Consider the following 23,940-nt stretch of genomic DNA (forward strand, 5'->3'; position numbering starts at 1 on the left):
TCTCAGCAATGACCGATAATTGGTCAGGAGAAAAGACTCCCGGCAGTCCCCAGCAACTTTAACTTTCTTAAAGGTAAAGTAACCCCATGACAAAGTTACATCATACAACTAAGTTTCATTCTTCCTTCTGTTACCATGGTAAGATACCTTTTTCCCAGATAATGCAGAACAGAAAATTAGAATAGGGCAGCAGAACCCGACAAAAACTTATTTATTTGCCTATTGTGCATAATATGGTCTTCTGTTATACTTCCTACCGTTCAACCTAAAGTTTTGCTAGAGCTGTTTATTGCTTCTTTTGAGCTTTTCAGGATTTGAATGGTATTTTATGATATTGTAGTGGCAACAGCAGGGAGCTATATCTAAGCTAAGAGAGTCTCAGTAGTTCCATGCCCCTACACAGTTTGCTCATGATTAGCTGTGTTGAAGCCACATGCCTCCATGTAAGCAATAAATGTTTGAGAGGGTCTATTTAAAACCAAATGAATCAAACTAAATCAATTAGAAAAGTTGGACTTTCAAACTTCTTCCATACTATTTGTTTACTGCAGTGTCATAGCATTTAAAGATCCACATGGGAAATCAAAATATAGAAATGTTCACTATGGATAAGAAATGAGAAGAAAGCCAGAAGTGCAATTTCTGACAGCAAGCAAGATAACCATCATTTGAGGATGATGAAGGTGACATTTTGCTGTGAAGTCATCTATCTGTGCTGGACTCTTCTCTAAGGTTTCTGTGATTGACATTAAAAACCAGAATGGTTCCTATACAAACAGGCAATTATGATGTGAAAATGATGCTTTCTGTGTTTGACTGTTAAAGAGATGATCCCATTTTTTTCTAATAGCCAAAGATCAAAATTAGCCTTTGGGTGCCCAAAAAAAAAAACACAAAAAAACAAAAAACAGTGGTTTTATTGTTTTAGAGAGGTTTTTTTCCCCTTAGTCTTTTCCCCTGTCTTTCAAATTGTCACATAAATTAAAGAAGCTTTTAAATTGTCACATAAATTTTACTTATTCAGACAGCAACCATGTCTTCTTGACATCTAAATCTCATAAATGTCTTTTAAAAGTAGCAATACATCAACATAATTAAAAATCAAAATTGAGATTTATAATCCCTTATGGTTAAAGGCATAACTTCACTCTCATATTGACTTTTCACTATACAATACCTTCTCCTCTTCCAGTTTCTCCAGCTAAAAGGAAATAAAATTGCAATCTTCCTGCTGTTTTGCTACAAACCAAGGATTCAATAGACATTTTAACTCACTGACCTTGCAAACCTGAGATTGCAAACCAATCTCCCTACTGATTCTGATACCAGATATTCAGGAAGAGGTGGATTTGGTTGATTGTTTTTACTTTTTGCTCCATAAGTGAAACTGAGGGACAGAAGAAATGCTGAAAGAAATAGTTTTGCTTGTTGAAAAATATTTTCAAGCAGACTAAAAAAAAATTGATGGGTTTTTGTTGGTTTGTTGTTTGTTGGTTTTTTTTGTTATCCTAGACATGGATCTTCCTAATGACACACAAAGAATAAAGAAAAAGTCTTCTAAAGACTATCATATTAGAGGACCATAAAACTCCAGGGCCAAGTTCATCCAAATATAACTTCAATGGAGTAATGCAAAGTAATTGTTTACATGGAATTAAGAATTACTATTCACCTCGTTTCTATAGATTACCTTTGATGCTCATGAGATCCTAAGGTAAATAGCTGAATTCACCCCCTTCCTGTGGATCACAAAGGAAGATTTCAGATTTGGTTCATATAAAACCATGCTGTTAAGTTCTTCCCATGCAAATAGCGCTGACAATGATGAGACCAAAGGGCCTTTTTGGGGCCACATTCTGTATGTACAGAGACATGACGGGAGTAGCCAGTGTCTTTAGAGGCGTCAGTGCTGACCTGAAGAGTGTTGCCCATGCTGCCACAAAGCAGTGTGGAGTCTTCCTGTAAGGTAAGGAGCTCATGAAGGTGGTTTGGACCAAGGTCCATTGGCTGTAAAAGTCCCTTTCATGTAATTGTAACAAAAAGGACCCCGCTCAAGCCATTGTTTAAAATCTGAGGAATTTGAGAGAAATGAAAAAACAAAATGCAGACTTCATTGCCATGTTTTGATACTTTAAAAGCTGCATTTCTGATAATCCAAAGTACACCACAGTTCAGTGTAAACATACACCTAGGCCAGCTGCATTCCAACTGAGCAGGATGTCACTGGAGCTCATTCATGGTCACTTCAGAGAAGCAAGCCTACATTGTCCCCAGCAAACAGGACTGAAGCAACTATGTTGTTCACAAGAAGGCAGACAGCTTTATTTCTAGGGGAAGAACACTGGAAATACAGGATCATTGGAGTGACCACAGTGGATGGTCCAGATCTCCTCACACAGAGGAAACTAAGGCAATGCAGTAAAACCTGGAGTTAGGAGGTACCACTGTTCATGGAAATTAAATGAGAAGGCACTCTGACAGACAGGCAGCCCAATAGGTACACTGACCACAAAATAGCTGCAGGACTGTGCTGCAATCAAAAGGAAATGCTTAATCCAAATAGGGTGGACATATCTGTCTCAGGGTGAATGGCCCTTCTTAACACAAGAACACTTTTTTAAAGGTAATTTTAGAGACTGAGATAAATCCTCTGTTCCATTAAATTGATTCTTTGGAAAGTCTTGTCTCCGTATACATGTGAAAAATTTAGAGAACCTGGGAGTCTTATCCTGAAAGATAATTCAGTAATTTAAGTTGAGTAGATGCATTAAAACAAACCATACAGACGTGCCAATTTAGTGAACCACTTAATGGAAAAAAAGTTTTGTCTCCTCTTATTTTAATCATCAGTAGTTTTCTCTGCAAGCAAAAGAACAATTTACATTGAAAGCTAATTCTCATTCTAATGAAACTAATCAAACAACTTGTGACTCTGCAAAAGTTTATCCATGTTTTTATCCTCATTCTGTTGGGTAGTCACAACGATTTAAGGGTAATTGCTCATACAGAGTGGTCATGTGGGTCACATCAATATTTTAACTGCACCTGATATATATCGGAATGCATGCTAAGGAGAGAGTGATAAGTTTCATCATATAAAGTGATAAAGAGAGTGATAAGTTTAATCTTTTAAAAAGAAAAAAAATCAATATTGGAAGAGGAAGAGGCAAAGATCAACAAGAAGAAATTTTGAGAGATCCTTTTCTGAACCCTAATATTCTACTACAGAATATTAGATATACATTTGTCTGAAAGAGAGCACAGGTATGGGTATGGCTATTTAACTGTACCTCATTCCTAAATCATGCACAGTGACTCCAGTTTACTCAACACTAACAGTGTTAGCAAAAGACTTGGAGTTACTCCCCGCACTCATGGGAAGGTGGGCTCCCCCATGACCTAGTATTTTTCATCTCTGGCACCTGAGACCAGAGAGGGCTTACAGATGGTTCAGAAGTTCACAGATGTTGTGTATTGCCAGTACACATATTCATATCATTCACTGAAAAATAATAGGAAGAAGTTTAGCCAGAACAGTGAAAGCTGGTCCATAAGAATACAAATGTGGACTTTGTTCAAGTGCCAGGTAGTAAACAAGAAGGTAAATAGCACTGGCAAACACAGCTGTAGCAAGATATAGATGTGAATTCACAAAGAAAAACCTTGTCTTCAGATGCATTCAGTCCTTCCCTTCTCTTCCCTTGCCTTCCCCCCATCCTCACACACATTGTACTTACCATGCTCTTTCAGAATAAGACATTAACTCATCCCTTCACATAATGAACTGAAGAATTTTTAAAAGATTTGTTTCTGTCAAATTCTGAGTTAACACAAAAATCCTCAAATACTCAAAAAAAAAAAAAAAAGGTTTATAGGGCTTTTTGGTCCAGCTAATAATTTGATTACTTTTTTAATATTTGGAAAACATAGCTATAATGATTTCCGATTCTCACTCTGACAGAAACACTTTCAGATGCACATTAAAATATTGACTGAGTTTGCTGTAGATTTCTATGCCATACTTACGATGTGTGTAATTAAGGGGCACAACAAAACTCATCCAGGTAGCCTGTCTCTCCTTTGCTCGGGTCAGGGAACTTACCAAAATGCCCCAAACTTCCTTTCTTCCTAAGATAAGCACATTTCCTTCTAACTGAAATGCAGGGGCAAGGGTCAAATCTCAGCCCTTCTCACCAAACCAGAGGTGTCACCAGCACAGCCAGAACTATGGGGAGCCCCCAGGACTGCACCTCCCACATGACATGATTTTCCTGATTTGTAGCCATGCAACAAAGGTCTCCAGCATCAGGTTCTGGAAATTGTGCTGACACTCTGCTTCACAGCTGCAGTGTAAACCTTGTTCAATGCAGACACTGCCAGGCAGCATTTCAAGGCCTATGTTCTGCAGGAGTTTGGATTAGGTACAGCACTTCTCTCTCACTTTAGGTTCTGTCAAGCCACCTCTAAAGATGCTCAAAACTACTGAAAAAGTTGACAGTCCACCCTGGCTGCCTTCCACTCACTGTAGTTGCTGCTGGTTCAAAGCTTTCCAAATCCACCTGAAATATTTTGGGGTCTATAAATTATTTCTAAGTACTTACAAATGGAATTGCTGATGTTGTATCTGTCTCAACAGGAAAGATTAACACCCCTGCCCTACAAACTGCACCTTTCCTGACGTGGGAGAGGATGCATGAGGAACATACACTCCTTATCCTCTTGATGTGTGGTGTCAGCTATCAGAGTCATGCTATATTGTGCCATTTATTGTTTGCAGCCTCAGCTGTAGTATTTCTCTCTATGCCTTTATGATGCATTTCTCTGAAGAGGTATAGGGTGGGATGTGAAAACTTCTTTATCTCTGTGTGTTTTCTGACACCAAGTAGAGAAGAAAAGCCAATTGTCTGATCTTGGAAACACAGCAAAATTGGCCCATGGTGGCTATTAATGCTGAGATTAGTTTAGAAATCTAGTGATCCATGACCCCTCCATGGCAATTACAACTGCCCTGATGTTCCATTAAGGTTTTGCTTCTTTGTGTCAGTGGGAGAAATATTAATTTAAAGAACATACGTATCTGTCCTGCAAAGAAATAAAAATTAATTTTGATTTGGAGAAAAAACCTTGTTCGATCTTATTCTTACCTCCCCTGCATGGGCACAGGAGTGAAATCCTCTCCCAGAGCAATGCAGCCATCCTCTCCTATTGCTGATTTTTCACACAGGGTCTGTGGATCTCCGAGACTTGCTACCATGCCGTGATACTCTTTTAATAACTGCAGCTCGTTGCAACTTCTGGTCATTGGTTTGGCTGCCACTTTTGCAGATAAACTGGTCTGATGTGATGATGTCTGATTCAGCTCCATCTCTTGTTGTCTAGTAACTGTACTGCAATCTTTGTTATCCAAGTACATCTGTCCCTGGGGGGCGTTCTCCTAAAAAAGTGAAAACAAATATACTAGGATTAAGTGGAACTGACCCAATGTTTACTGCAGTACAAGCATGTTAAAAGTGCCAAACAGATTTCTTTGAGTGCATTTTTGGGTATTTCCCTTGTTAATCTCTTTATACCAGGAAAAATTCCAATGTTTTAAACATCTTTGCAACTTCAAATTTAGCCACTATAAGCACTGAATTAGATAAATAGATGGGTCTTCTGCTTTTTCCATGCCTACCATGATTTTCTCCCACACATCTCCCAATGACTTGCACTGACTTATCCCATAAAATAAGGCAAAATCATCTCTGCATCAGTGGTACAAGAGTCAGTGCTGCAGAACATCTTCCCAGCTTACAAGAGCACTGTTTCACCACCACCACACAGCTTTTCTCCTGCAGCTGTGGTGGCAGCAGCCTCACAGAAGCCATAGGTCTCCACCAGCCTTTGTGGTCCCTCAGAAAGCCCTATCCTGCTGCAGATCCACCACGGATGATGGACCCTCATTAAGCAGAGCAGGTACTTGAGTTTTATGAAGACAGTGTGCCATTCCAGCAGTTGCCAGCAGCATTCATGAAATGTGATGAAAATGAGGTTTTATGATATGATTATTAATGGGGATTTTCACAAAAAAATAGTGCATAACAGTCAAAAAGCTTTTATGTTCTCATCATTAAAATTCAATCTGAAAAGTTATAAAAACCACTTCAGAATCCCACAAAGTGTGCAACTCAGACATGACAACTGAATTAAAGATCAGCCTGTCTTAAACACATGCTGTGGAGTTTAATCATGGGAATATTTCAGCATAAAGTGCCAAAGCCACTGCAGAGGACAGCAAGAGCTCAGGAAACAGGCCTGTCAGCCTCCAGCATCCTTCTGGTGGGGGAGCACAGCCTTGTCAGAGCACATACCTGCTCCTCCCTGTGGAGATCTCAGCACAGGACACTTAGGTACTCCTGCAGGACTGTGGGGCAAAAATAGCACAATAATAGGCTGTGCTTCAGTCCCAGTGGGAGAAATCACTTGAAACAGAAATTACAAACAGCTAATTATGATTTCGTGCAGATTTGACCTCTCATGGCCTTGCAGATTAGAAGGGAATGGAAGTTACTGAAAAAAAAGGCAGCACATACAAGTTGCCACAAACACAGGTCATGACTCCAGGTAAAGGTAGGCTTGCTAACTAAATCTAAATCAAAAATCTAAATCTAAAATAAATTCCCCACGTGGCATACCCTTCCCCAGCCCTGTATTTCTATTTCTTTCTATCTATCCTCAATGCCCTTCATTCTCGTCTCCTTATATTTTTCACCTGTCCTTATAAGCAGATCGACAAACTTGACTCTTCCCATCATTGCACAGTAGCTGCAGTACCATGTCCAGTCCTGGTCCCCTGGATGTTCAAAAACCATGCACAGGCTACACAAGTCCAAAGAAGGGCCACAAAGATGACCAAATAACTGGAGAATCTGCCCTGTGAGAAAGGACTATAGGATTTAAATATTTTTCCCCTCAGGAAGAGAAGGCTCAAGGGGGACCTCATTGTAGTTTCAGTAGCTGAAAGGTGAATGCAAAGAAGACAGGCTCTCTCTTCACAAGAGAGAAGAACAAAGAAGAAAAAGGCAATGGGTATGAGTTGAATGAGGATGGGTTTAATCTCAATACAAGAAATAAATTTTTTTTGCAGTAAGAATAACAGCAACAACATCCAGGGGTAGGTAGAGGTCTCATCACTGCAGATTTTGAAGGCAGAACTAAACAGGCTAGATGATCTCATAGAGGCTCCCACAAAAGGTTGGACCAGATGGTCGTTCGAGGTCCTTTCCAATATGAGTTGCTCTATGAGTCTATGATTAACAGCCTGGAAAAGATCAACATAAATAAGCCTTTACTTAATTGTGCTTTATTGGTTTTCTTAGAAGGGAGAAAATTGAAAGGGAAGGTAGGGAGAGTGTGGTAAACAATTGAAAGAAAGAAGGTAGCATCTACTGCTTTCACAGGGCTCCCATATTTAGATATGGCTAGCATACACCAAGAAACACTAAAGACACTTCCATTTTCAATGGATTATACCTCTCCTCTAGATATTTCCATAAAGGGATGCCTGGTGTTAGGAGCACAAACCTGGGTGAAGTAAAAACAAACATGCTGCCACTGAGCTGGCCCAGGGCTTCTCCATGGCCTGAAAATCACAGAGCTTTTGTGATCAAAGACAAAATCTGAGTGAAAGTCCTGGAAAGCCAGGTTTGCCACTCCTCTTGGCATCTAAAGCTGGAAGGTGTTGGGAGGGTAAACACACACCATGCAGAGGCCACCATGGCCCCACCAAGGCTTTATTGTCACCTCTGGTAGCCTGCTGCCCTACCAGCCAGCAGTTTTGCCTTTTCTAAAATTCCAGACTGTCTTCCCTCCAAAAAAATCACTTCGAAATGAAAATACTTTCAATTCCAACTAGTGAAGATAACTGCTTTCACCTTCAATCTCACTATATATATTTACATACTGGTTTTAGTAAGATACTCTTCAAATCCTAATAGAGAAATCTGCCCTTTTACTCCATTTCTCATAACATTTTGGCTTGTCTGAGTTCCTACTGTGAAAATACACAGATTTTGATATGATGTCAGGCTGTGGAAATGTTAAACCTACAGCAACTCAGGCTGTACTGGTTTTTAAAAGACAAAAATCTGAACACAACCTCTGAAAATGATCCTTTCTCACCCTCTAAGTGGGATTGTTTTTATCTTGAGGTGTACAGGGACCAAATCAGACAGGCTCTTGTCTTTACAAAGCCTTAGCTTGAAAGACATTTATTTTCAGAATTAATGCCAATGAAAAATTAAAAGAATGTCAAGGACAAGAGGCTCGAGAGAAAATATGATGTCTAGTTAAAAACCCACAAACTGCTTCATTGTACATTCACAAAAGCTTTGGGGGGGGGGAAAAAAAAGGTAACACAGCATCATTTTGCCACAAGAGGCAGACTTGATTGTGAATGCCTGTGTGGCTAAAACATTGCTAAGGCAACTATCTCCATGGTATCTAAGCTTCTAAGACATCAGTGCATTCAAGAAATACTCAAATTATCACATCTCTCTGTAGTTACAGAACTTCCCTTTTATTTCTTCTTCTTTTCTCTTACCTTGCAATGTCTCTATCAGCAATTAGATGTAGGTGAGATGTTATCATGTGAAGGTAAGGGGAGATTTTAACCAAGAAAAGTCTGTTTTGGGTACATTCTGGTGCTATGCACCAGCCACAACTAGAAAATATTCCAGCAACCACCCATCTTGTGTTTGGCTAATACAGTGATAATAAATAAATAAAATAAATAAAAGAGCTAATACAGTATTTAAGCCACGTTTGTCACCCCTTTTCATCCCTTTCATCCCAGCCTAAGTCACTGAACACCCACTTTAGAAGTACTAGTGGAGAAGTATTTTTTTTTTCAATTTTTAGGTGCAAATAAGATCAATAAGTTGTGTTACTTTATTTAAGAGGCTTTTTGCATTTGAAAATCAAGAATTTAATCTTGGGGTCCATGAGGCTGTGAAATGTCACATCTGCTCAGGGCAATGCCCAGAAATAATGCTTCCTGTCTTGCTGATCCTATTATTTGTCAAAGCCCTTTTCCACCAATACTGGAAAAAATATATATATTTCCTCTGCACTATCACCTTCCTGTTATCAGGCAGAAACTGAAATTCTAAAATACTACTAGATGAGGAGTGATGCATATATTCTCTATATACAACCCCCCCACAGCATGCATCTCCCAGCAGCTTCCCCATAAGTCAGACAGCTGATGTTTTCCCTCCTGTGGCAAAGACACCTGCAAGTGGTCACAGCAGCATGGAGCAGAGCTGTTGTTCTTAGCCTGAGGCCCACAGAAACAGAGCAAGGCTTCAGTACTGCAGCTCAGAAATCCTCCCGCCACTGGCTTACCCTCATACGGCCATTGACACACATAACCCTGGCCCTGCCATCCTAGGCACAGGTAGATGAAAACTCAGCTGAAAACCTACCCCTAGAGTTACAATCTAAAATCACACACACACACACACACACACACACATGCTCCTGCAATGCCATTGCCAAAACATTTATTTATATTTATTTATTTTGAGTAAAGATACTGCAGTATCGAATGTTGTCATGGGCAAACCAGAGCTCTTGGTATTTAATTGCTGTTTTTTCTCTTATGAATTGGAAGTGTTTCTAGCTGTAGGAAGGCAGGAAGGTTGGTTTGGATACACAGAGTGTAAAAAATCCCTTTGGCATCTAGGATTTTGCAGTACTTTCCAGTGCTACTGTTTTCCACAAAACCCTGCCTATCCTACATATATGATCCTCATTAGCTCTTACAATGACATTAGAGATTGCAGAGAGTAGACCTCTCACATGTCTGGGAGGACAACAGAGCATGGTGTACAAAGTGGGGCTGCAGGACAGCCCACAGCAGATTGTCAGTACTGACTCTTCCATGGTTTTGGGGTTGTCTTTTCTTGCCAAGAGCAGAGGTGGGGGTAAACCTTTCTCATATGCACCAAACATACAAATAATACTCCATGAAGCTCCTGTCTCAGATTCCCAAGGTTCCTGCCTAAGGCTCCTCACTTTTGTTCCCCATGAATTCTTGGCCCAGGGCTGCAGAGAGGGCTATTTAGCAGGCGGAAGCAGGGTGATGTGCAATAAGAAGCTTTGTCTCCCTCAGACTGCCCAATAAGAAATGGTTTTAAACTGCCCCCATGACAGCTGTTCCCAGGTGGAGGCTCCCTGGCACACCCAACCCTTAAAGACCTGACACCTTATATTCTCTCTTTCACTGGGTTTTAAGTGTTTCAAATACCACACGTGCAAACTGGCAGAACTTAACAGCTCTCAGCAAGTTGATGCATTTCCTTAGTCAAAAGGAGGGTATTTGCCTGAGAGCAGTTTATTTTCCTAATCCATGTACTAGATGGTAAGACCTACTGGATGTGGGCCAGCATGGAGCCATTCCTTTTGACCTCACATTCCATACTGTTGATCTGGGATGGACATTCACATGCCCAGGAAAGTGAAAAAGGGACCCAGCTGCAGGAGGCTGAGGAATTCAGCAGAAGACCCTGAATCTCAGGGCAAGATGCTCTTTGCTGGACTTTAGTGCCTTCCTGCAGCTGGGAGGCAGCCTGTGTGGAACAAGGCTCATAGGGACTTCCCAGCTCAGCAAGAGCAGGCCTTACTGATGAGACCCTGCTGCTCAGACCCTGCTGCTCAGACCTTACTGCTGTGTTGAGGCAGCAGCCCCTGGTGCACACAAGAGGCCTTGGCTTCATTAGTGCCTGGGCTGCTCACGGGGCTGATGGGGATCCAGCACCACAGCTCCACCTGAGGACTCTGAGTGAAACAGGACACAGGAACCTTGCTGTGCTCAGAGCCAAACTTGGCCTCTGCAAAGGGTGAAGTCCCCAGTCTCCTGATGCTGCTGAAATCCAGCAGCTGCTGAGCCTGGAGCCATGGCATTGCCTTCTGGGGACTGGCATTCCCTAGAGAATTCAGGCATTCCCACGGAATTCAGGGAGGCATGGGAGTGGAGGCCTTGCAGGATGGAGGTCCCTCAGTGCAGTGAGGTGATGGCTGGGCTAGAGAGCCCTGAGGAGGGAAGGGAAAGTGTAGATTGGGATAGGGGTTAGAATAAGTGGGTCTGGACCAGAGGGGCAGTGGGGGAAGCTGAGGGCTTTTACAGAACGCATGGATGGAGTTCTGGGGCTCATTGTACAGACGTGATTCAAACAGCTTAAGAGGGGAGACAATTTGCAAGAAGAAAACAAACAAACAAACCAAAAAAAGCTCCACCAAACCACATACCACTGCGCAAAACATCCTGCAAGCCGTACGTGGGCACAGGCTGCCGCCTGCCGGCTGCCTGACCACAAGCCACAAATCGCTTTTCCCCGGGAAAAAAACCTCCTTACAGGCGAGTCCAGTTTTAAAGCTGGGTGTCAGGGGAGTGTCCGTGCCCCCGGGCCAGGGGGTGGCTGCAGCACCCGCCTAATGGTACATGGGTAAAACATCTGTAATAAGTCAGCAGGAGCTGCTTCTGCAGGCACGGGAATGGTCTGGCAGAACATCCCTTTGTGTGCAGGTGCAATGGGAAGCAGGTTGCCTGTATCCTACAGGGACAGCAGTGGCTCATGCACAAGCTGCTGCCGCCAAGCTAGCTGGACCTTAAGAATTTCATAGATAGAATCACAGATCAGTTTGGTTTGGAAGAGACTTTAAGAACATACAGTTCTAGCTCCCCTGTCATAGTCAGGGACGCCTTCCAGTAGACCAAGTTGCTCAAAGCCCCATCCAGGCTGGCCTGGAACATTGCCAGGGATAGGGCAACCACAGCTTCTTTGGGCAACCTCTTCCAGTGCCTCACCTCTCTCATAGTAAAGAATTTCTTCCTCATAACTAATCTAAACCTACACTCAGTTTGAAGCCATTCCCCCTTTTCTATCACTAGATGTCCAAGTACAAAGTCCTTATCCTACTCCCTTGTAGCTCCTTTGGGTATTGGAAATTGCTATTAGGTCTCCTCAGAGCCTTCTCATCTCTAGGTGGAGCAACCCCAACTCGCTCAGCCTGTCTCCATTGGAGACAATCTCCAGCCCTCCAGCTCCGTGGCCCTTCTCTGGACTCCATCCAGCAGGTCCATGTCCTTCTTATGCTGGAGGCCCCAGAACTGGACATAGTGCTCCAGGTGATTTTTACATTTTAAGGAGTCTCTTCTGGTTCAACAGAAGATGGTAGAGATTCCCACAATTGGTTGGACATTAAGTGATGATCCTGTTCCAAGATTAATTTCTCCATTTAAGCATTGCCCCATGCAAAAGATCCCCATAAGTTAGGATGTTTTGGCATTGGTTTTGGGGATTTTTAAGTGGTTTTTTGTAAAAAAGAAAACCCTTTATTCCTGAGTGCCTATGTGCCAAAGACCAGGTCTCGTTCAGTATTTAGTTTAAAGAGTTGGTTTGGGGAGTCCTTTAGAAGAAGCCTTTGCTGAAAGAAGAATGTAAGAGAAGAGCTAACAGCCTGGACTTCAAGAGCAGGGAACACTGTAGGAATAATGACAATCAAACAAGCAAAAAAAGAAAAATCCAAATATAATCCAGACAAAACAGTAATTTCCTTTTTCGTTTCTTATTACATCTGCCAAAGAGGTCACTACAAAACTCATTCATATAAATAGACTTTTATAGTGTCTAATCAGATACAGATAAACAAACTGAAATACATTCTAAGGTTATCCTCCCTTTCACCACCACTTTTACTTCCTAGGTCCCTGTAGAGCCCATGGAGGGAGACTGGCACTGACCACCCAGTCTCTACCCAACTGGCCTGAGATGGGGTCAGTGCACTATGCTTTAGGGCATTCTACCTGACCAGCAAAGGACTTGGAGGTCTGGGGCAGATGTGTGTTTTAATGACATCTCAGCCTTGGAGACCTAATTTCCAGGAATATCACTACCTTAGCTGAAGTCGGTGGGAACTTAAAACCTGTAGCACCAAGTAAACCAGTTACTGGGACCAGTTCAGGGGCATGGTCCTTTGAAAACTTACTGAATGCTGTCACATCACTGAGCCAGTGCATACACTACAATAGTTTTCTTGCTGGTAAGCTGAGCACGTAAAGGGGAAGGGAGGCTGAACATCACTATTAGCACAATAAGCCACTGAGCTTGTTCTGCCAGAGCTGTTCAAGTGTGGTAGCTGCATCATCTGTGCACAGAATCTGTGAGGCACCTTCACTGGAACCAAAATGTTGTTCACAGTTTAAAACAAACAGGAAAGAAAAGCAACTAAATATTATAAACTATAGTTTATGGACCCAGAAGTTCAGGGAGCTGTGTTAGAAGCATGCTGTGTCAGGAGGAAAATGGTATAGCTTTGAAATAGACTTTTTTGCATTTAGGTCATGCTTTGAGAAAGAGAGACACAGACACTAGAGGTCACTTGCAAAATATTGCTGGAGACTCTACAGCTCTGATTAGAAGATGCTTAGAAATCATACAGTTATGGAAGGAAAAAACTCGGTCTACTTCCCATCATGACCCAAGCGTAAACCCAGAGAAGGTTTTTTCCTCTCCTTAAGCTATGTTTTTTATGCCATAAAGTTAATGTTTTTGTATTCTCTTAAAAATGAGATAAATAGACCATATCTCAAGGAAGATAAATAACCTGCTGAGGGGTCCAGGGCCTTTCATGGCACTTCTGTGCAAGAATGTGAAATGATTCACACTCATGAGTAAAACTTCAGCACTCTAACTCTGCTAGAGGACTTCTGAGAGCTTTATACTACTTCTCGTTTGCACTTCATAACCTTTCCTTACATGGTCATGGGAAGACAATGAGATCTCACATTCTTAGCTCATGTTGAAGAGCTTCTGCGGGTAACTGCCAAGGTCTTGAGGTAGAGACAGGCAAGAAATGCCCAACCCTGCAGCCTCTCTGAGAGTCTGCAGTCCCTGAAATCTTTCACCACTTTGAAATCTTCAATGTCTTCCAACAGGTCTTTATTGATTTTTACAGACTGCTGATGTTATTTTATTTTATGCATGTCAGACAAAGTATATAGCAGTGTCTGTCCTGTTTTTTGGTGCATATGAAGGTATTTATAGCTTCCATTTTTTAGTTAAGAGCAAGACAGTAGGAAGAGGTTGATTAGCAGACACTATATTTTGAAATTGTTAAAATAAGCCTGGTTAATTTCTGCTTTGTTTCAGAAATAAAAAAATCAGGATGACAAGTGGAAAAGGAATATCTTTACTGGGGAGGGCAGGAGGGAGTGAAGGAGTTTCTTAGCTTTATTTTTCTTATGAATATTTTTCTAATAAATATTACATGTTCATAACAAATTATTCTTCAGACATTCAAGCTGAACACTAAGTTCCTAAAAACAAAGTGCAAGGAAAAAATGTGTTATTTCCTCCCAATGGCATGACTAGATGATTGTTATTCCCACAATGTCAATTGTTCTTATGTTTAACTTGATAAACTGCAGGTGCTTGAAATTGCTGCAGCAGCTAGAATACTGATACACAGTAAGGGTTTATGTCACATTTGTCCTGTCTGCTTTCAGCCTAAATTTACTTCATAGAAAAGGTGATGAAAAGGAGTCTCTTTGCACAAAGGAATTAGAGCCTCCATATGCCTTGGTAGCTGTATGATAGGAAAAAGCTGCTACCAACAGGTGCAGAAGAGTAGAGTTCATGATATTTCTGCTTTCTCCTTCATTGCAAACATGCAGCAAAGCAGAATCAGACTTCTTCCTGGAGGACCCATGTGCAAATGGAGGTAACAGTGGGATTGACTTGAAATTTTCAGTCCTCTTTGCCCTAGTATTATCAGGGCTTTGGTTTGTGAAATGCCCATTGGTGCAGCAACTATTTCAAGTGGTAAACAAAGTCACATACTGCTTTTGATTACATAATTATACTTTTGAAAATTAATATAAAATTTCTGTAGCCTGATAACATGGCTGGAGTTTTTAATTCACTACAGGTAAAAATTGCATTATTTGTTGACACTGCATAATACTTCCAAGATAATTAAACCGAAAAGGGGACATTAAGGGAAATAAGTATTTTACATAGATTCATTTCCATATTCAATGGTCAGAAAATGTTGCAGGTTTTGTTTACTTTAAAAAAAAATTTCTTTATTTTTTAAAAACTTTTTTCCTTTTTGTACTAAATAGTTTCATGGCTATATTCAGAAATTAATTATCACCACAGGATAAAACTATTTCCTGTTTTATATTTATTTTTGCAATGATTACAAAAATAATATTTTTCTGATACAGTTGTGGCAAGATCAAAGCATTCTGGGAGCCAGACTGTGATCCTGTAAATAGATGGAGCTGTACTGATTTCAGGCATCTGTAGTACTTCTTCTTTCCATACAGACAAAGGGATTTGGTTCTGTTCTTATCAAATTTTCCTCTGATTTTAGCCAGGGGGTGGTCAGACCCACTCAAGATAAGTGTTTGAACTAGAAATTTCAGTGGTATTTTAATAAACTGTTCTGGTATAAATCAAAAACAGACTGAGCCTACATTGAGCAAGCAAGGGTGAAAATGAAAGCAGACACATTTAGATGTTTCTTTTCTGAATTTGGGCACTCTGTTTGCATCCTCCTGCTGAACAGAGCTTTCTGCCTCCCTCATTGCAAATGAACCTGCTTTTATGTACATTCATATTTCTTAGATGCAAATGTTCATGCAAGAGAAGGAAACACAGCACCCTCAATGAAAACTGGTGTGCTGTTGAGGTCACTGGTTCATGTTCCAGTCCTGAAAAATTCATTAACTCCTCTCTCAGCTTTAAAGCATTCTTACAAAACCAAGAAGCTGAAAACACATACTATGGGATGTAGATTTGTGAAACTGGCAGCTTTCTGGAGTGTTAAAGCTTATGAAAATCCAAATCCAAGCTAAAATGTATGGAATGTGAGCTTTGCCTTAGGGCTTTATCCAAAATACACTGAGGTTAGGGGGAGTCCTTCCACTGACTTCACTCAGCTTTGGATCAAGCCTTTCAAAGACGTAAAACAGAGGCTTGAAATGCTTAGAATGTGGATGAGGTTTGGTTACAAAAGAAATTGTCCAAGTTCAAAACTCAAAGAGGAAGCCTAAATGATGGAATCTCAGGGCCAGAAGGTGAAAATTACACAGAGAAACTGCACCCTTCATGTTGTCAAGCTGGCAGCATGAGCAGAGGAAAAGTGGGAAGGGAAAGGCACCAGAGCAGCCCCAACACTCAGTATGAGTAGCTATGTTCAGACTGATATATTTCCACTTTCTATGACTGCTCCCTGCCTACCATAGTGTTCTCCTCCTCCCTCACTCATGAGCAACACTCTTCTCATGTTGATGGGAATGTGATTCTTTTATTTAGGTAAATTATGAATTATTATATTTACCTATCCCTGGGAAGAAGATGCTTCAAATTTAGCACAGAAGCAGAACCTTCATGCCACAGTAAATAGGAAGAGCAATAAAATCTCTGAAGTGTTCAAGTAATTTAAATGTGTCATAACTGGAGATTGCTTTAAGCATTTAAGAGGAGGGGGTGAAGTCACAGCCTAGCAGCTGCTGGAGACACGATGGAGTTTTCTTTTCTCTGCTTTACTACACAGATAAGTTTGTTTCAGGGCTAAGGTGTACCTTGTCTGTCAAATAACATTTTTCCATCAGATTTCATTCAAGAAAGCTATAAATTATTTTGATACTTTGAGGAAATACATTATTGTAGGAACAGCCTCTGCTCATCAAAATGCTCAGCTTATGTGTGAGAGCACACCTGAAATGGGGAATGAGGATGGCCTCTTTGTTCAGATTGCCTTAAGCAAGCCACCCCTAGTGAGTGACTGTGTTTGTTGGAGCTCACGGGAGACAGTGCGTTCCTGGGCAGAAAGTTCACTGCACAGGAGCACCATTAGCTAGCCCTTCCGCGAGTCATTCCAAGTCTCCACAAGGTCTGCAGCAAGAATGCACTTCTGAAGCAGCTGCTTAAAGATCTGAGGGAAACTTGGCTGGAAGAACAGCCACATGATCCTCCAGCCCCTGGAGTATTTTTGGCTTTCAGACGCTAAGTCCAACGTGACATGACAGCCTTACACAACCAGAACCTTACCATCAACCAACAGAGTAAGTGACAGCTAAACAGAATGGGGAAAGAGACGTTCACCCGCCTTTCCCTTTATTTATGCTTATCAAAGCTTTTTAGCCTCTAACAGTGTGGGTGTAAGTGAAAACACCCCACAGTGGCTCTGGCTGTGGTACAGGGCAGCACGCCAGCTAGCAGGAAGTGGTCCTGAGCATGCATGAGCATTGTGAACATCTCATGTCAGGGCAGACCTACAGGCACAGACAGCTCTAGGCTTTTGAAAAGCTTGGATGAGTCTGTTTTATATCTAGCTCTAGCCCTCCATCATCACACTATCCCTTTAAAAATACCTGTGGAAATGTAGCCCCTGAAATATATAATTTGCAGATCGTAGAGCTCATGAAAAAAGCTATCACATTGTCGCGTGACAATTGGTGTCACTCTGCTCTTGGTCCCTATCCTTACATTCTGGAAATTGCACCCTATTCCCACTATGGAATACAGGTACAAATAAGAGGAAATGAGATAAAACTATAGGGCTTGACACTCACATTAATGGCTTTACTCCCAACCATGAAGTTGGAGCTAGATATATTTGCACTTACTCTAAATCCTATTTTCACACTCAAACTGGTGTAAATTAATGCTAGAGTTGGTGGGAATAAGGACTATTATCTTAAAAAAAAAATAAATTGACCTCTCTAAAGTTCACAGAATACAGATTTTTCTTTATCTGATACAATCTGGAAATCTTACCCTAGCAGTGATATGAAAGTGGAAGACAATGACTAGACAATTATGTGCATCCCAAAGTCTTTAATTTAATCATGTAGCAGTCATCAGAAGATCTGAAAATATTACATATTATTCAAAGATATGTATAAATTTCACATCAAACTGCAGATACTTGCCTCTTTTGCTTCATACACAACTAGTGCTAGAGTAAGGGTAATTGTTAGATAAAATAGTCTTCTTTGGATTTATCAAAGTTCACCAAAATTTCCTCATAGTGGAAATAGTTCTGAGTTAACAGAGAAACAAAGACTTCTATTAATTATTAATTAACTTCTTCTGGCAGCCAAGTAGTCTGTATTTTAAAACAAAATATCAGTTATTTGGAAGTAAATCGAGTCTCTTTGATGTTCAGCTCAATTGACGGTGAATTGCAGCTCAACTAATGTATTGTTTAATACAGTCCAAGATTCTTTGAAAGTGTTCCTGAAATCTGTTGCATACAAAATTATAAACCTTTTGGGTTTTTTTTTCGGGGGGATACTTTAAAGCAGTCTGCAGGTAAACACAGAATAATCTGATTACCAACAAGATTAATTAGTTTCTCTTCTGTTTCAATAAAGCCAAAACATTGGAGCTTTGAGTTAATTCCTACAGCACAGTATAATATGTGGCTAAACAAAACCAATACACATGAAGAGAGGAAAGGCTGTCCACAATGTGTGAATGACTGGTAAACACATGGAACCCATTTGCAAAAGAAAACATACCTTTGTTCCTTTCAAAATTTAAGAAAAAACAATAATTGTTTAGGCCCAGTATTGCTGGAGCCAGTGTGAGAATTTTCTCTTTGAGAACACAGACTCCTTTAGTTTAGTGTTACATGCCCCAAAGTTATTGAGATACCTTTGCTTAATGGCCAGAAACATCATTTGAATTTTTATGGCTGTAAACTTTTTTTAAGGCTGTCTGCTGGGCCTTTTCAGAGAAAACATCTCTGCCAATAGACCCATGCAAATAATAAGTACAGGAACAAGGATTTAATTCTATTTACAGAAAAAAAATATATATATTTAAAATGAAGCTATATAGCAAAGAACTGTGGCCCTGCAAAATGGTTTGGCATTGAAGAGACAAAGCAAGGCTACAATCTCCTGCACCATGTAGCAAAAGGATGAATACAATCCCTGAAGGTGTAAGTGGGTAGGAATTGAGATTGGTTTTTTCCCTCCATGTAAGAATTTGTTACCCACTAAGTTCTGGATAAAATTCTGGGGTTCCCTTTTGGAATAGAATTTGGAAGGAGGGCAGCACTATAGAAAAAAAATAACAACCAAAAACAAAAAATCAACCAACCAAAAAAAATATCTCCATGAAAATAATTCAAGGGCTTGAGAAATGCCATACCATAAGAGAGATTGAAGGTATTCCATCTGATCCCATTTTTCAAAAGACAGAAAAAAAAAAAAAGAATGTAGCAATGACTCAGTTACTGGGCCATCTCCACAGAGACAAAATATCTGGTTCTAAAAGGCTCTTGAACTTATTGGAAACGGCATGACACAGGGTGAAGGCTGGAAGCTGAAGCCAAATAAATTCAAACAGGAGATACAACCTGATTTTTTTTATTGTTTTTTTAAGTCATCACACTGGTTAGGCACTGAAACAAACTACTGAGGACAGCGCCTAGCAATCTCTTCTGCAGCTATCAGTGGGACATCTGCTTAGACAAGGCATGACTCTCAGTCCAGCACTTGGAAAACTGGATGAAATGTGCAAATATGCTATAAGAATGTGAGAGATGGAGTCAAGATTCTCCCTCAAGCCCCAAATGCTATGAAAGTCCAGCTGTAGAGATATGCTTTTGATCCATGATCTCTGATTCATCAGAGGTTAATTTTCCAGCTCAGGAAGTAAATCAGTCTCAGTATCAAGTGGAATTTGGTTTTTTACACCCTCACTTTGCAAATCTTTGATAGCGATGAGGGAAAACAGAAATGGTAATCACAGCAGAGAAAAGTTGTTTCAAAAATCCTTATGGTAATCTGTTCCTTTTGGACCTACAAAGCCTTAGGAGGCTGAGGTGAAAAAAAAGCATCTAGTTACTGAGGGGGTTTTTTTGTACATTTTCATGTTTTAAAAGCAATGCTTCTGCCAGCAATTTTCATTGAAAACTGTTATAGAGCCACTCAGCAATGAAATAGGAAGCTGTAATCACACTCTACATGCTTTGCCAGCCCTTGACATGGGCTGAATGTCTGAGAGGTACTGTATTCAGACTATCTTTTTTTTCCTTTCTTAATAACAATAAAAAAAAGATAATAAAAATCTGTCTTTAGAATTTCTCTATAAAAGGGGAGAACTCATTCATTAGCTGAGAGACACAAAATGCAGAGAGCTTTTTATTCTTTTGTGATGAAGATACCAAGTTTAGCCAGACATTTTATTTTAATTGGATTTTCCAGCAGTAAAAGACTCTCAAAATGAACCCAAGGGAGGAGAGGAATGACTCTGCTCTTTCCCTGTGAGCCTCTGTGCCCAAACAGAATGTCTCTGGGTCTTTGACCCTCATGATTCTAGCCCCAGTGGACTGGCTCATTCACCCTCCCTGTAGAAGAGAAACTGATGATGATGATGATGCCTGTGGCCTCCCCTCCCAGCCCCAAGCTGATGAACCAGCAGAAATGCCTTCCAATAAGTCCTGCCAGAGAGGGACTTGTTTATGTTCTCCACTTTGGAGTACATATATTGGGCACATATGGGTGCTAGCATGTAGGCACGCAACACCAAAGATGTCCCATGCTGGCTGGAGAGAAGTGACCAAGTGATGCACAAATTAGTACCTACCTGCTGAGAATTTCCTTGAAAACAGAAAAAGGAGTGTATGAGGAGTGTCTTCTGATACACTAGCTCCTTGCTCAACACCAGACCAAGTTAGGTGTGATTGTATGTAGTTATTCTAGTTGTTTTATGTCCAGTTGCCATTTAGATTATTGAGAGACTCTCTGGCCTCTAGCTAAAGCAACCAGTGCTGCTGCAAATCAAAGTTCACCTGGTTACAGGGTTTCAGAGACTTTAGGTTTTGATTAGGAGTTGAAACATCAACTGCATTTGGGCTCATCACACACAGAATGTAAAAGGGAAGGAAAAAACTGCTTTAAACATGGCCTAATAAAGACAGAAGTACACCATTTGGTCTGGGTTGGAAAAACACCAGGAGGAGTCAGGAACAATAGCACATTACCATATCTCATGTATCACTCTGCACTGGCTTTATTGTTCTAAATAGTAATAAAAGAGGACAAGAGTACTCCCTGAGCCATCTGTGGCTACATCTGTGTTAGTAATTGGTGTGGCACAATAGAAATGAATCTATCGGGTAAAGGACTGGTGCTGAAAACCTAAACTGTACAGTATTTACATCTCAGAAGGGTTTAGTGTAGACTCTCCCTTGTGTGGTCCCATGGACCCAGCAGTGGTGAGATCATCATGGTTAAATCTCAGCTGCAAGTAGTTTGTGCACTCCGAGACTGTTCCTCCACACAAACGAAAGCATGAAACAAAAATAGAGATTCAGTTTGGACACTTCTAATCCACCTTCCAATGTGCCCAGTAAAACTGGAACTGGCATCCATGAGTATATAAAATGGAGGAAGGTAAATGTGGAGGAGGAAAGGAAAATGTGTGAAAGATTAGCACCCACATCCCAAAGAGAAAAATCTATAAAGATGAACTTGTGACCATAGACACCACTAGTTAAGAACTCCTGAATAATTGTCCTTAAGGATGGATTGAAACAAGTCATCCTGTCCCCTCTGGCAGATCCAGATAAAACTGCCATGGATGGTGTGAAAGAGCTCACTGCTTAGTGGGTTTGGGGAGCTAACAAAGCCAATTCACAGAAAACATCAAGGACAAAAAGAAAATTCTTTACCACATGGTACTTTTAAGAACCCACATTAGATTATTCATCGATATCAAAGCCCATATTGTTTACTGAAATTACTCATCTTCCTTCTTCAGAGGAAAAACGTTATAGCATTGTACAGTGCTGAGGAGAAAAGGAATGCTCCCTAACAGCCTGACATGAAAGGCTAACACATCACAGGTCACCAAGGTTACAGACATAGAGCAACAGCCCCTAGATTCTTAAACCAAATAAGAGTTCTAAGTGGTTGTGTATGTGTGATTGTTATATCTCTTTTTTCAAAGATGCTTCTCTGAGTCTAAATTCACATTTACTTGTTTTAAACTCCATTCATTTCCTGTTTTTCATTTTTACTCAGCTAGGAAAATTGCTTGGAGGCAGGCACAAGCATGATGCACTAGCTGCTGCCCAAACATGCATATGAATTTAAAAGCCTGCAGCCGAACAAAACAACAAATACACAATGACACAAGAAACTCTCCTTAAACTCTCCTTTAATTCCCTTCTTTCATTGAAATATTTGCAAAATTATTGCTACTCCAAAACATGTACATTAGGTTGCAAGACAGTCATTAGGATATGTGATCATGTAAGGATGTGGTCTGCGGAGGAAAAACCACAGCACTGCTGCTGAAATGCATTAAGATTAAAGTTAAGGCTCTACTCAGCAAATCTGCTTATAGACATAGACATCCAAGGCCATACTTAGAGACTGACCATGCCAGAACAGCTCAGAGCTACATCCCCTCTTCCCTAAATCCCATATTCCATGCCTTCCCCAGTCTACAGAGGCTTGCAGCTCCTGAGCAGGTGGCTTTGCTCTCCACAGCCCATTGGACTTCCAGGGCATGAACACATCCAGACACCTGCTGAACTCCTGAAAATACGAACTATCTACAACTTCTTGCTGCAAGGAGCTCCTGACCCGTGACGCTTCATTGTAAATGGTATTTTATTATGTGCTGGTTTTACATTAATTGATATTTGCTGAGGAGGGAAGAAGCCACCCACAGAAGTGGTCTTTCTGAGAGAAGCTGCTAAGAGCTTCCTGTGTGCCTAGCAAAAAAAAAAAAAAAACCAGTAGCTGGCTAGCTCTGAGTATTGACAACTTATTAAACAATTTAGAAGCTGGGTCCACCTCTGTGAAATTCACATTTTAAGACAGGCAAACCCAGGAAAGCTCTCTCTTGGCTTCTGGTTTTTGCAGCGGTGGCTGGGTGTCGGTCGGACCAGCCCCACGCAGCCTGGGTGGCCAGGCCAGGCTGGTCCCATGAGGCCCAGCTGGGATTTTCTGCCCCCTGAGGGGAGGTGAGCGGGCTGCCGAGCCCCTCAGCGGGGACTCCACCGGGCCCCGTCCCAGCTGGTGACTGGGGCCCCTTCCCAGCAGGGCCGGGCCCCTTTCTGGCAGAGCCTGCCACTCCTTTTTCCAGCTGCACCACCAGGCCATGCCAGCCAGGAGCTGTATCGGCACTGGGAACATCCATGTGGCTGGGACTAATGCCAGGAGTGGCCCTGTGGTCAATGCTGGGGATGGCCCTGAGGCCAAGAGTGGCCAGAAGCAGGGAGCGGCCACGTGGCCAAGACTGTGCAGCTGGAGTCAGCGCAACCAGGCCAGCGGCACGCGGCCATGGCTGCTTCAGCATGGCTTACAATGAGCTTTGTTTGTTTAGCCACTTTCAGCCAGCCATGCTGTGGACAGAAGGACAAAAGTGGCAGCAGCAGCTATTCTTGTTTCCACAAGAATGTTTCCACTGCTCCACATGAAGAAAAGTGCTGAGTGGAACTGGCAGCCGGCACGGTTCGCACGGTGTCGGCACAGGCCCTGTGAGCAGCAGTGAGAGGCACGGTGAGCAATCCCCCTGATGCACAGCCTGGATGAGATCAACCTTTCAGCACTGCAGAACTCTACAAAAACTGTTTCAATCGATAAAGCTTCAGAACAAATAATAATAATAATAATCATCATCATCAATTTTCTCCCAAATTAGGAAAAGGAAAGGGTGAAAACACGTAAGTAAAACCACATGGGACACTCAAGTCAGTAAAGAAGGAGTCAAATTCCAGTTAGGAGGGAATTGAGGAGATGCCTTGGTCTTGAGCTGAAATTCTCTTTGTAAGGCTATGGTAAAGATATATTTTTGATATATCAGACTTTGTTTTTTCCCTGTAATTCATGAAGCTCATGGTGGGATGCAGCATTCACAC

The 23,940-nt window shown here is 41.3% G+C and overlaps 1 protein-coding gene across 1 annotated transcript in view; it reads right to left on the reverse strand.

The window, feature by feature from the left end:
* The window catches only part of OCA2 (OCA2 melanosomal transmembrane protein), a 185,928-nt gene that overhangs the window by 156,732 nt on the left and 5,256 nt on the right, over nucleotides 1-23,940 (reverse strand). The window contains exons 2-3 of the mRNA XM_058850116.1: nucleotides 6,351-6,403; nucleotides 5,145-5,434 (exon numbers count right to left, since the gene is read on the reverse strand). Of these exons, the coding sequence (XP_058706099.1) occupies nucleotides 5,145-5,413 (269 nt within the window). The 5' untranslated portion in view covers nucleotides 5,414-5,434; nucleotides 6,351-6,403. The remainder of the gene's footprint in view (nucleotides 1-5,144; nucleotides 5,435-6,350; nucleotides 6,404-23,940) is intronic.

This window comes from Poecile atricapillus, chromosome 1, assembly GCF_030490865.1.
Source record: "Poecile atricapillus isolate bPoeAtr1 chromosome 1, bPoeAtr1.hap1, whole genome shotgun sequence".
Taxonomy (NCBI): Eukaryota; Metazoa; Chordata; class Aves; order Passeriformes; family Paridae; genus Poecile; species Poecile atricapillus.